This window comes from Pempheris klunzingeri, chromosome 20 (genome assembly GCF_042242105.1).
Source record: "Pempheris klunzingeri isolate RE-2024b chromosome 20, fPemKlu1.hap1, whole genome shotgun sequence".
Lineage (NCBI taxonomy): Eukaryota > Metazoa > Chordata > Actinopteri > Acropomatiformes > Pempheridae > Pempheris > Pempheris klunzingeri.
In genome coordinates, this window is record NC_092031.1 from 16,428,558 (window position 1) to 16,442,734 (window position 14,177).

The 14,177-nt window shown below is 45.7% G+C and overlaps 1 protein-coding gene across 1 annotated transcript; it reads left to right on the top strand.

Annotated features, from left to right (window-relative positions):
- Positions 1-11,811: 11,811 nt before the first annotated feature.
- Positions 11,812-13,786, top strand: LOC139219364 (transcription factor Sox-9-A-like). Its single transcript, XM_070851183.1, has 3 exons — positions 11,812-12,239; positions 12,474-12,724; positions 12,895-13,786. Exons 1-3 carry the CDS (start codon positions 11,812-11,814, stop codon positions 13,722-13,724), a joined length of 1,509 nt encoding a protein of 502 aa, XP_070707284.1. The 3' UTR covers positions 13,725-13,786.
- The last annotated feature ends 391 nt before the right edge of the window (positions 13,787-14,177 follow it).

The window sequence follows — 14,177 nt, forward strand, 5'->3', positions numbered from 1 at the left end:
TTTGTTTCTCTCTGGCTATTCGATCACATTCGGACCTCCACATTTTTCTCCCAAGACGGAACGCCATGTGACACAGCGTAGCGGCCTACGCAACGGCATCTTGAGCGAGGCTGATCTGGCATCATGATAGCACAGTGTTTACCCGGCACGCCGTTCTTCGGCGGTCACGTCCGCCCACCCTAGTCACCCTTGAGTCAACATCCCCATTACTTCCCAGTGTCGTCCGGTCTCCATGCGACGGCCAGGCCAAGATCCTCCCGTGGCTCCCCAGAGGCGGCTCACTGGCCCCGGGTACGGCTGAGCCACGAGGACGGGGTCAGCAGAGGTAAGGGGGAAGTAACTGGAGATTTTTAATTACGAGCCTCAGTGGTGCGATGAGCAGCTCAGCTCATGGCTCCGAGTTCAAGAGGACTCAACAAACCAGAGCTTAGTACGGTTCCTGAGTTTTACAGAGAAGGCTTTAGAGCTGCACTTGGCAAGGGTCTGACGTAAAAAAAAAAACATCCATCTTTTCCGTCTAAATCACAAATTGAGGCAGCTTAAGAGAAGAGTGTGCCATCCCCTATAATTGAGACCCTGTGGATTCACCCTATTTGCCTAAATTATGGGTATGGTCACTGGCTCGAAATCTGGTTGGCACACAGGAAATGTTGTTGAATCAAAACTGAACAGTGAAAAGTAAAACTGTCCCTCGAGAACCACCAAGCCATGTGCTCAGTTCAGAGACAGCTGGATGCAACAGATCTTTTCATCTCCTTGTTGGTCTGAGGACTTGCATATATATTTGTCAAACTTTTTATCACTCAATTAGATCTTGCTGGCCATCAAAGTGTGAGTTTGCCGCTTTTCTCCACAGGAAGCCAAAAGAACTTCAAATTTGGTTCCCCCTGACTACTTATTCTCTTATTAGCTGATAGTACTACTTCTGTGGTTTTAAAGCCGCCACAATGACTTGGCACGATGAGCAGGAAACTCACCATTTAAGATCTAACAATATCCAGACCTTCCCGACATTATAAAGATGGTATTCGAAAAGACGTATCCTGGTGAGCCATAGCTGGACAAATTAGCTCTTGAGGTGAGGAATTACAGTTAAACACGTGAAATACTCCAAACCCTCTTTAAGTGCTCTTCATTTTGCTTATGCTGAGATGTTTTCTTGGCATGCAAAGCCCTGAAGCATACACTACCGGATTCTTTCTTCGAGTGGAGCAGCATCTAGTGCTTTTCAGCACTGAATGCAACAGTTGCAAAGTTGGTCCCCAGAAGCACTCCAGATTTATGCTTATGCTTTGTAATGATATGAATCAGGCAACAGTTTAAATTTAGCCATATAAACCGTCCAAGCCCATTAAATGTCAAGCATGTTTGTCTGTGGAGTTCTGCTGCTAAATTATTAGTGCTGCTCTGATAGAAGTCAGTAAAGTAACTATTGTCGTTGATCTCAATTTATTATTTGTGGTAGGAATATACTTTGGACAGATTTGTTATCAACTGTGTCATTTCATTAATACTATTATGATTATTTCCTTATGCAACAGTGATATATTGGTAGTTTTGGCGTAAACTCAAATAACTATTGGCCAGTAGTCTACTACTACTATATCATATTCCAGTCAATTAAAATGTATACGCTATTGGATTGAATGAATATTGGATCCAGGAATGGAGAACATGCTTCCTAACACTTAATTCAGGAATTAAAGCGAGTCACTCACACTGAGTTTCTCTTACAGTAACAGCTCAAAGTCTCCTCAGAGAAAACCGTTCAGTTGATAAAAGGATGACCTCTCGCTGCACCTCCTCCTCCCCACTTCCCGTTCCTCTTCGTGCTCTGCGAGGGACACGCCAAGACATTTTGATGGCAGGAAATCAGACTGAACAATTTCCTTGCGCCGCATGTAACACTAGCATGTTGAGGCGGCGCAGACACGAGACAGGTTAGGAGCGGGGAGAGTGGTACCGTAGCATTGGACAGAAAGAGCTATGACCTGTATGGGCACAGAAAGCTGGCGCTATCCAAACAGTAGGAAGAAATCCAGCCTAGAGTTATTATTGAGGCTAAACAGGTTGGACTGGGCTGTCGTGTTGGCGGAGAGTTATGGAGTGGACATTTTGAGTCAGAAACGCACTGACTACCGATCTCATTTCCTCCTCATGCGATGCAAAATGACTTATTGCATGTTCAAGTGTTGTATAATGTAAACCATTTGGTGGATTATATCATTCAAAACTAATTCAAATGCACACGTTTTTTTTAGCTGGAAGTGGAGAACAAAACTGTTCATTAAGCTATATAAGAAAACAGTAATTGAACTGGCAATATTTCTGTAGCGAATACGTTACAACGCTGACGTTTTGAGGGGAAATAAGTTTCACCGCTGGTTTCAATGACTACAAAAAAAAAAAAAAAACAGACATAGGAAGGTCTTACGGTGATGGTCACGTCATTTACTACGTAATACCTCTTTAAAGCCCCACCAGCCATGACCTCACAAACAATCTGAGAAATTCAAATCAAACCTCACAAGTGAATTGCTGGTTTTAAAGGAAAAGTAGGGGTAACAAGTGATCCTGACAGTGGATTTGTTGGCTCCCATCTGCATCTTATTTAGACCGGGGCTGCGCCTCATGGAGACAATCACACAGAGCTCTGAGAGATAAACTCTGCTCAGAGAAGCTTAGATCGGAATTAAACGATCAGGATGCTGGAGGTAGACTTTGACCACGTAAAGGCTCATAAGGTGATGAGACCAGATGTGGCAAATCAGGACTGGACATGATACCACAGCTGGCTTCTTCTTTTTTTTTTTTCTTTCTTCTATATCAGCACAGCTTGGTGCCGCTGTGATGTCTATGGGAGCTCACACACAGTCTGACTCTGCAGCGCGTGTTTTCACGCACACGCTCGCAAATGATGCAATGCTGCGTTCAACATTGTTTTAGTGCGCGGCCGCCAGCACACCACATGTTTATTGGTCTGAATTGGAAAAATATGTTTAAGGAGCGTGGATGAAGATCGGTGGAAAAAAAAACTTTCCACAACTTTTGCCATGTTGACAAATCAAATATTTAGACATCAGCTGCAGTAGATGAGGGACATTTGTATGTTCGTGCACCTGTAGCCAACAATTACAACATTTTGCATTGCAAAGAATGTTGAAAGACACAAGATATTGAAATGTTCTACTTTGACTTCCACTTTCAGCAACTACAGTGGAACATAAATTACTATATGAAGCGCCCTGAAGGGAAGCGTTTAAACATGTACGTAATGACGTTTTGCATTTTTAACAAAGTCACCTTGGTAAAGTGAGGACGTTTCTACAGACTGATCAGGTCCACTGATGATGTCTTTTGTCAGCCAAACCAGAAATTACTTACAAGTGACTCACTATTCAGCAATTTCTACATTGAGATCTGGATATAGTGAGCACATACTCATTAAATTGTCAGGTTTGAACACGCTTCACACATTTTCTTTGAAGATGCGTGGAAAGCTGATGTTAGCGTCTCTTATCACCGTCACCACTGATGCTTCATTAGCCTGCGATGATATTACACTATTAATGTTAGTTTCAACACCGAACAACTTGAAACTGCACCCACTGTATTGCTAAGAAATGCAAAATCCCGCCTGTAACACTCCACAGTGTCCCAAAATAGACCAATGGGGGTGCGAGGAATGAAGGAAATCTGTGTTTATGCAGTTCTTATTAGACTGAGAACAAAAGATGTGGTGCTACTTATTATTAAGGAGGAAAACACACACACACACACCTGAAACCTGAAAATCTGCACAAGGTAGAAGGGTCTGGGTTTCGAGGACGTGGAGCGGATGCTGACTGGCTCGCCACACGCCCCCTTCTACGCGCAGACTACGCCGTGAAAGCCTGGAGCTGGACGTGTCAGTCTTGCGGCGGTTACGGTCAGCTTCCCTCAGCTTCCCTGCTTCTCTCGCATCACGCCACCTACTGCTACCCGACACAAGAGCACACTGCTATATCCTCTACTTTCTGCCTTGGCTCTCGCCCCGCTGTGGTGCAATGTGTCCAAGAGGAGATTCATTTCAGTAAATATCAGACAACTAGAAAAGCCTTAAAGACACCATTAGAAACCCTGAGATGTGCTGTGGCTGTTTGAGAGAATGGTTTGGAGTAAGTGTGCAAGCTTTCTGCTGTCTGTTTGCTGAGTGTCGTGCACATTCTTGGTGATATCGAGCTCAGATATTGGGGTGACACATACACTACTCACAAAAAGTTAGGGATTTTTGACTTTCAGGTGAAATATATGGAAAATGTAAAAAGTGAATGCTACAGTGATATTATATCATGAAAGTAGGGCATTTAAGTAGAAGCATGCAATGGTAATTTTATTCATCTTAAACTATTTATTCAAAGAAAATCTAACAACAGTGGTAGGTAAACCACAACAAAACTCTCAATAAATTGGGATGTGGCCAAAGGACGTCCACTCCTCTCCTTTCTGTGACTCTTCCAGTCTCTGTATCACTGTTGCAACCTCCTGATGACACTCTGTGACCCTCTAAGCTCGGTGAACACCTCCGTCTGAGGACTTCCTGTTTGAAGCCTCCAGTGTTGAGGTGCTGCTGATCAACTGTTAGGTGTCGTCTTGGTCTCATGATGTCAGAATGTGAACAGCAGGATGAGGAGGACTGTTTAAATACCAATTCTAACTGAAGCAGGAAATGTATTGGTGGATTCATGGATCAAACCTGTTGTGAATGTTGCTGTTAAGCTTCTTGTTAGAGAACAGCAGCTGGTGCAGAAAGTACTGAGACACTGAACAGTTGGACATGTGCATTCAAAGGTTTAGAGAAGGTCACATTAAGTTCACCTGGAAAGGTTAGAATGCATTTTAGGTTCATCCTGAAATTTCACCTGAAAGCTGAATATCCCTAAATTTTAGTGAGTAGTGTATATTCTGTTTCTTAGATACATTTTCTAGAGAGTCACTATTATGGGACAAGAGAGAATCGGACAGATGACAGGTAACCCTTGCTGTGTAGAAGAGCTGGGCATCACATGGCGTGAACGCGTCCAAAAAAAAAAAAGGACTTCTACATGCTTTTTACTGAAACAAATAAAACAATGAGCCATAACTGGTAACCAGCTAGTGGAGTACACTTATAATCCCAGCGTATGTAATGTGAAAGTACAACATCCTCTGCTGAATGAATGCAGGATCAAAGGGAGATTGCGCAGCATGATCCTTACCGCTGTTCGCCAAATGGTTTTGCTGTGTAGCAACACTGGTGGCGACTAGTTGTGTCATTAAACTTTTCTAAGTCTTCCTCTCTTTAAAAGTGGTCTTCTAATCCGGATGGCTGTGGTTAGAGCAGGATGGAGGTTTCGGAGCTGAAGCGAGTCGGCCAGAGCGGCCAGATATCATCACTGTTTCATTAAGCAGATCTCTGTGTTTCTGAGCTGGGGGGAGTGGGGGGGGGGGGGGGGGGGGGGGGGGGGGGGGCGGGCTGTGCAGGAAGAATGCAGGTTTTCTGTAGGGAAGCGAAAGAATGACAGCACATTTATATTCTATGCGTCTCGGCCACACTTACGGTTTTCGATGAGGCGGCGTGAACATACGATGCGCATGCAGCTAACATTCCATTTGCCTCCACCTGACGCCAAACAACCCATAAGCACATCAAATTGTTACACACTGTAAGGCACCAATTACCATCAACCACAACTGTAAAGACTGAGAAGGACCCGCAGAGGAAATGGAGCGTTGCCGGCCAAGAAGACTGTTGCTGTTACAAAACAGAGAGGACCAAGAGGAATAATTTTAGACGTCTGGCCTCCCTCCCTCACCATCCCCTCCTGCCTCCAGCACAATTCAATAAGCTGTAAAAATGTGCTGCGTTATGGTTGGATGTCCTCCGTTGCTCAGAGTAGCGTTTCGCTGTGTCAGAGCTTTTCTCCCTCCATCTCCGCCCGAATCGTGGGTGCTGCTCTCCGTCCAGGGGAGGAAGGAAAGAGGGAGGGAGTTTTCCAGTGGCACGAGCCACCCGCTGACAACTGCCATCTCACCCCCCCTCCACAAAAAAAAAAAACAAAAAAAAAACACCCCTCTCACACACACACATGCACACAGATGCACACACACTCATCCTCCCTCCCTTAAACCCAAACAACTGCTCAGCATTAAGGTGTGGATCTGTCATTAGTTAGCTTGGCCTGGCTCGGTGAGACCATTGTTATTGTTAAAGCGAGGGCTGTTTGCACAAGCCATATCTTCGGAGGGAAATGGTACTCCTCTGCGGCTTTTTCGACTCAGTCTGAGTGGATTGGGTTTCCTCTCGCTTTTCCAACCTCTCATACAGCATGCTACGATCAGCTAATGCACATATTTTAATCAGCAACAACTCAGGTCGCTGGGAAATGTGTCCACGGGCACGAAGCGATCAGGTCATGTTTTCTGCAGGATTCAGCCCGGAGAGGTGTGTCGCCTCGCTAACCTTTGGACGGGATTAGCCGGGATGATTTTCAGCCCAGGTTTTTTGCTTAGTTGGTGTCATTTGAAAGCAAAAAAACAAGGAGGAAAGCTGAACATACTAAATCTTGGCTCGAGGCAGAAACAGAGGAGGGAGCAGGCAGCAGGAGTTGGGTCAGTGATGGATGGTAGACAGAGCAATCCTCCACGGGAGTTTCCTGGGTCTTTTCTAAGTGCTGTTTAAACAGCATGAGGAGCAGAATGACGTTCGGTCAACAGACACCCGGTGCCCAGACACTCAGATCAGAGTGGAACAGACACACACACGCTCGCGGCAGTCCATTAATCACTCCGAATCTTCTGAGAACGGCACATCACACCTACCTGAAAGGCTACACGCCCCAAGAGATGAGATGCCTCCATCAGATTCTTGACCTTTGATTTTCTCCAGCCAGCCCTACTTTAAACAGACACTGAACGATCATCATTTCACCAAAGCGCAATTTGTAGCATTATAAGATCATCTATGACTGACGAGGAGCCTAACCAAGCACTTGCTCCAACGGCATCAGTTTCAGTCAGCAGAAAAAAGCTGCAGTGGTGTTTCCTATGAGCTGTCGACTTGATGTTTTTCAGGACGATCACAGAAACATACTGAGACAGGAGTTTCTGCAAGTCGACTTACTATAACCTGCACATCAGAATCAACTTTATTGGCCAAGTTTGTACAAGCAAACAAGGAATTTGTCTCTCTATGTACAGTAAGAAAATTAGAAATAAACTACAACAATAACAATAAGAGAACAATAAAAAAGTACTCATTTGCGTCAGCCTCATCCATGTTTGTCGCAAATAGAAAAACGAAGGACAGTTCCTCTAGAACAAATGACTCAAAATCTACATCTATACTATATATCATGAATATCAAAGACTCACTGAATGCAGGCTTGAAAGGTGGCTCTGAAGTGTTCGCACACGTATTTGAATGGATTCCAAAGGCAACCCAAAATCACATGGCCAAATGCATCAGTACTCCACTATAAATGTATCTCACTTCGACTGCAAGCAAAGACTCCTTCTCCACTGTTGATTCATGTGTTCCAGACAATCTTCGCTTCACCAAGAGCTACTTCCTGCTCTGCTTTGGAACCAGAGGCATGCAATAACACGACGCTTAAGTGCTGTATTTAGTTATGTTGTAAAGATTGTGCTGAATAAATGGATGAATGGCAGAACAGTGGAGTGGTTTCTATGGTATTTTGATATGTTATTCCTTGACTCTGGGTACCATTGGAATCCATTGCAACCGTTGTGAAACCCGTTCACATGTATACGAAGAAATCACATTGTCCTGCCCCCATGTTGGAGACTGGCCTGCAAATACAACATAGTTTTCTAGATAAAAAGTACTATGTAGTTAAAAATAAACTTTTTTTCTGCTCCACATAGGTCATATGAATAAATGAATATAAAAATGGACCCATTAGAATCAGTTATGAAATAGCGGCATGTTGCTTTATATCCAAACCGGTATTATGTTACTTGTTTAAACATCGCACACTTCTCGACTTTTATACAGATACAGGTGCAACTGTAGCAGCATTAATAACGGCTGCATTCCATTCAGGTACGACAGTGCTGGGAACTCAATGAAATATCCTATTGGCACATGTGCTGTAAATGTAACACATCCAGCGTCAACGCATTTCCTGCTATGACTTGACTAAAATGCCACGAGGAAGACCTGCTGCCACATCCACCTCCTGGCCTATCGTCTAAACCGCCATTATAAGCAAGTGACTTGGAGTTCAGAGCTCCAACTAGGGGGAAATAAAAAAAGTGTGGGCATTGCTGCAAAGCCACCGCTGCTTGTAGGAACATGTAAATAAAGTTATAACAATACAGTCAGTTCAGTTAATGTATATCTGGTTCCCCTCGTTAACAAAGTGCTGCCATATGCAGGAAAAGTAGCTAACTTAGGCTAGTACAAAGGGAAATTCAAGTACATTTGTGTGAATATATCGATGTTTAAATTGGCAAATGTTTACATTTTTCTTTAAAGTTTAAAATAAATCAGAAGCTGATGGTGATCCCGAAGAAAAGTGGACAGAGTTTAGCAGTTGACTCCCACTGTTTGCTTGCATTTTTTACGCTGTAGCTCCAAGTGGAGATGAGAAGTTTCCCAAGACCTCACCCTGCCCCCCCCCCCTCCCCCGTCACCTAAAATCCCCCAGAATGGACTACACCTTCATCGTGCAGTAAGGATCTCTCTCCAAACCACACCGTTATCTGTGCCTCCAAATGAAGTTAAGTGAAAGCAGCCGACTCAAGGAAGACAATTTGTTAAAGTTGCAGACCTGAAATTAAGTATTCACTTTAGAGAGTGCAGCCCACTGAATTTATCATCGAACTGTTGTCGCATGAATCATTTTTTTTTGAGTCCAACCTGCCTGTGTGACATGCGGAGGAGGTGCGGTGTCTTCAGGTGTGTTCGACCATATGTTGATCTCAGATGGGATTTTTTTTTTTTTTTTACCAGTTTTGACAAGATGTCACGTAGGAGTGGAGGTCACGTGTTGTCACAACGTGTGTGTGTGTGTGTGTGTGTAAGAGTGTTTGCTTATATGTGTGTCTGATAGGTGATACCTGAGCAGCTGCTCTTACCCACCAGCGTGCAAGGAAAGGGTTCACTCAGTCTTGTTTTCTACTTACACATTGTTTTCCGTCTTGGTACTTGTCTTATTATTCTTAGTCTCATTCTCTCCCTCTGTCTTCTTTGCAAACCTCCATTAGCCGTATTTACTCTGTCAATAGCAACACCATGTTTTCCACCCCGCTGCAGCAGCAGCTCTGACTCAATGCGTTCACGCCTCTGTAGCTTTACAAGCAAACACGGTCGCGTTTTGGTGGCCTCGAGCAACGGCACGCAGCGCACACGGCCGCAGCGACGTCCCGCGAGCTATTAACGCAGAGCCAAACTGCTCCCTTCTATTTGTGTTCAAAGTGAGTATCTTAAATAAGCGTGCCTCGTGCAAATAAACCGGCGCGGGGGAACGAAGGAGTCGCTGATGTTAGGCTTTAGTGTTTTGGAACCACAGGCCAAATTGGTCGGGGAGAGAAAGAATTACTGAGTGATTCACAGCAACATTACAGCAGTCGGGGACAGAGACGGGGGGAAAAAAAAAAAAAAAAAAAAAGTGTTGTGGGTGTCCGTGTGTGCAGCTACGGAGAGACCAGGAGGGCAGCCCACTGAAATTAGCTCTACCTGACATCTGTGAGCTATTAAAAGCGACTTCAGGTAGCACATGTTGTCCACATTAGCCTGAACTGAGATTTACATTTCCACATCTCCACAAAGCATAATAAACAATCAAAGGGGGCGTGTGCAGCCAGGTTACCTTCAGTGACCACAGCACTTCATATTACTCTGATTGGAGAGTCGCACTCTGTTTGGCTGGAGGGAGAGGACAAAGGGAGAGAGTGTGTGTGTGTGTTTTCACTGAGGATTTCTGAAAACTGAAAATACACTAACAGATGATGCACATTACTACTGTTGTCAATAGTGAACAGCATATTTACTCAAATACTGTGCTTAAAGTGCAGTTTTGAGGTTCTACTACTGAACTTTTTCTATTTTCTGCAACTTTTTGCAACATTTCAGAGAGAAGCTTTCACTCCCCTGCATGTATATAACAGTTAAAGTTGGGCCTATTCGCCACTTTGCAGATTTGACTTTGAAATTTGTCTATTTAAAACATAAAATGTGACGTATTGTTACAGATTGAAACAGCCCAACATGATATAAAGCAGGTAAAATGAGGTCTACCTTGACCAGCTAGAATATTAAAGTGCTTCTTACCCTGTTGTGCATCAGCAATGGTCATCTAAAAATCCCTTAGAATACAGGATTTTCACCACCACTGACACTTTTTAGCCATGTATTTGTGATGCTTAAGATGTGAAGAGTTCACATACAAAACGATGTCTGACAAGTGGAAAAGTAGAAAAATTAAATGAATGTTACCAGACAGGATACCAAGTCAACTTCCATCTGTTGAAGGCATGCATGGGATGTTGGGTTTCCAATATCTGTATGATTCCAAAATGGACATAAAGTCATAATACTGTAACACAACTCTTTAAATGTTCTCAGTTTTATGAGGAACATTTGGTAAAAAAGTACAGCCAATGTGGAAGTTGAACAGTCAGCAAATTGAACAAAATTCGCCATTCACCGGATTATTGCTCTGCTGTTAGAAATGAGATGAGCGATACAAATCAGAAGCTGATGTTTGACAGCAACTGTTGCACTGCAGCAGTCTGCTGACTCTCCCTCCTCCTCCTCCTCCTCCTCCTCCTCCTCCTGCAGCCCTCAGCAAGGGAAGGGAGGTAGCTTACTGGGTTCCTAGACTGCTGTCTCCCCCTATTGACCACATCATGTAACTGTACGTAATGGCCCAATGTGGAGAAATGCACTTAGAAAGGTAAAGAAATGGCTTTAAAAGTAGAGTAAAAGAGTGTTTATAGCCGTTTAGGATTCTACGGATCATTTATCACGTAGTTTTAGTGATAATCTTTCTTGTGAGCTGATCTTTTTTACATCTTCTACAATAAATGTATCTCTCTTTCAGTGTTTTCCTTCATTTGTAAGTCAGTCAGTGCATATAAATACATATTCCTCAAATGTTGAAAACCCCTCTCTCCCTGCACAGCCTTGTAAATATCTATAGGAGAATCCAGCCGGATTAAACAGCCTATATACTGGCTGGTGGGCAGTGTGTGTATGTTTGAGAGAAAGTGTTTGTGTGTGTGTGTCTCTGTGTGTGTTTTCTGTGCTGGTTAGGAGAGGGGGGGAAAAAATGGGATCAAATTCCTTCACTTTCGCGTCACACGCTGTCGCCCAATCAGGTGCGGGCTTTCCTGTCCGGCATGGCAACGCTGTTATAAAGGCCGCGTGCAAAACGTTTGCAGTTCAAAGCACTCACGCGTTCTGGGGATTGTACTTGGAGACTAGAAAGGAGCACTTTACTGTTTCATCCTACAGAGTTGAAAGCAAACTCTTACCAGCTGGCTTGTTTTTTGCCCCTTCAACTGCGGACCCGCTTGCAGAAGACGCACTCATCCTAGGAGTCTGTCAGACGCCCATGCGTAAAGACACCCGCTCTCCAAATCGGTTTTACGCACCGGAGCAAAAGAGAATCCGCTGCCGTTTTTCTGTGCACTTCTCTCAGTTCAAAGACTTTGATCAAACTCGCCCTGGCAAGGTAAAGTCCATTTAGAGGCTTTTTCCTCTCGCGAGAAAGCAGAAATATCTCCCCCGTTTCACGCGTAATTTGGCACCACACAGTTTTTCGTATGAATCTCCTCGACCCTTACCTGAAGATGACGGAGGAACAAGACAAGTGTCTCTCTGACGCCCCGAGCCCGAGCATGTCCGAGGACTCCGCGGGCTCTCCGTGCCCGTCCGGCTCGGGCTCCGACACCGAGAACACCCGGCCGTCAGAGAACGGGCTGCTCCGAGCGGACGGGGACTTCAAGAAGGACGAGGAAGATAAGTTTCCCGCTTGCATCCGCGAGGCCGTGTCCCAGGTGCTCAAGGGCTACGACTGGACCCTCGTGCCTATGCCCGTGCGCGTTAACGGATCTTCTAAGAACAAACCTCACGTTAAGAGACCGATGAATGCTTTCATGGTGTGGGCTCAGGCTGCGCGGAGGAAGCTGGCGGATCAGTACCCTCACCTGCACAACGCGGAGCTCAGCAAAACTCTGGGGAAACTCTGGAGGTAAGTGTGAATGCGCTGCTTTTCAGCTTTTACGCACGGATTCGGGAAGAAATGAGTGATTCTATTTTTTGCCTTGTTTCTGTGTTGCATATTTAAACATTAACATCCCTACTAAGCGAATCAGATGTGTGCTTTGATATATTCAGAGTTATTTTTTTATAGTTCTGGAATAGAGCATTTCATGTAGTGCACTGATAATCATTTCTGTTCATTAACGGTCCTTTTTACGCGCAGACTTCTCAACGAAGGGGAGAAGCGGCCGTTTGTTGAAGAGGCTGAGCGCCTGCGGGTGCAGCACAAGAAGGATCACCCAGACTACAAATACCAGCCCCGGCGGAGGAAGTCAGTGAAGAACGGACAGAGCGAGTCAGAGGACGGCAGCGAGCAGACGCACATCTCCCCTAATGCCATCTTCAAAGCTCTCCAGCAGGCGGACTCTCCGGCCTCCAGCATGGGAGAAGTGCACTCTCCCGGTGAGCACTCAGGTGAGCAGAGAGAAAAGTTTCCCTCACAGTTAGATTTCTAAGTGTTTGAATGCCTCATGTTTAAAAAAAAAAAAATCATTCCCCATCTCAGCCACAGTCCTGCTGGTTTGCCTTAAAGGAACTGAACTTAGCAAGCATAATCAAATCTGTCTCATTTTTTAAACTTCCAGGCTCCCAGGGGCCCCCTACCCCTCCCACCACCCCAAAGACTGATGTCAGCTCAGGCAAGATGGACCTAAAGCGTGAAGGTGGTCTCCGCTCTCTGCCTGATGGCCCCAGTGGGCGCCAGCTCAACATTGATTTCCGTGACGTGGACATTGGTGAGCTGAGCAGCGATGTCATCTCCCACATTGAGACCTTTGACGTCAACGAGTTCGACCAGTACCTCCCGCCTAACGGGCACCCCGGCTCTGCTAACGGCCCTGGCAACACCACGCCAGTCACCTACACCGGCAGCTACAGCATTAGCAGCGGTGCCCCTGTCAGCCCACAGGCAGGAGGCGTCGCAGCCTGGATGGCTAAAAGCCAAAACCAGCAGGGACAGCAGCAGCAGCAGCACACCCTGACCACGCTGGGGAGCAGCGGAGGCTCAGAGGCGGCTCAGACCCAGCACAGGACCCAGATCAAGACGGAGCAGCTGAGCCCGAGCCACTACAGCGAGCAGCAGGGCTCCCCACAGCACGTCACCTTCAGCCCCTTCAACCTGCAGCACTACAGCCCCCCCTCCTCCTACCCGGCCATCTCCAGGGCTCAGCAGTACGACTACTCCGATCACCAGGGGGGCAGCGCCGCCGCCGCCACCGCCGCCGCCTCCTACTACAGCCACGCGGGGGCGGGGCAGGGCTCTGGGCTGTACTCGACTTTCAGCTACATGAGCAGCCCCAGCCAGAGGCCCATGTACACGCCCATAGCCGACAACACGGGGGTGCCCTCCATCCCTCAGAGCAGCCCGCAGCACTGGGAGCAGGCTCCGGTTTACACCCAGCTCACCAGACCCTGAGCAAGACCGAGAGACAACACCCACACACACACACACACACACACACACACACACACACAATGACATGTACAGCCACACACATCTAACACACATGTTCCAAAACACTTTACACCAGGGAGAAGTCCTCCTCCAGAGCTGCTCCCTGAATCAGACACTTGAATTGGAAGAAGAGGAGAGCTGGACTTGTGATTGGCTCACGTCGTGCCTTGCTATTGTATCTTGATAGAAACTATATATATTTTTAGAGAGATGAGAAGACTTAGGAAAATCCTCTGTGAGGACTTATTGATTGTTGATATTTCAGTAGGTACTGTGTATGTTCCTTTGTTTTTTTTCCTTCATACGCTGGCAGTTTTGTAATAACCCATGGGGATGGAGGTGGGGGGGGTCGGGAGGGGGTTGGGTAATTATTTGTACCTGTAGATAGAAAACAAAAAGCTTTATATTTTAAAC

Bases quoted from the DNA above. Each gene is read 5' to 3' on its own strand.
- LOC139219364 (XM_070851183.1), top strand. From the start codon at position 11,812: ATGAATCTCCTCGACCCTTACCTGAAGATGACGGAGGAACAAGACAAG. The intron at 12,240-12,473 runs GTAAGTGTGAAT...TTTTACGCGCAG, and splicing joins ACTCTGGGGAAACTCTGGAG to ACTTCTCAACGAAGGGGAGA. The intron at 12,725-12,894 runs GTGAGCAGAGAG...TTAAACTTCCAG, and splicing joins CTCTCCCGGTGAGCACTCAG to GCTCCCAGGGGCCCCCTACC.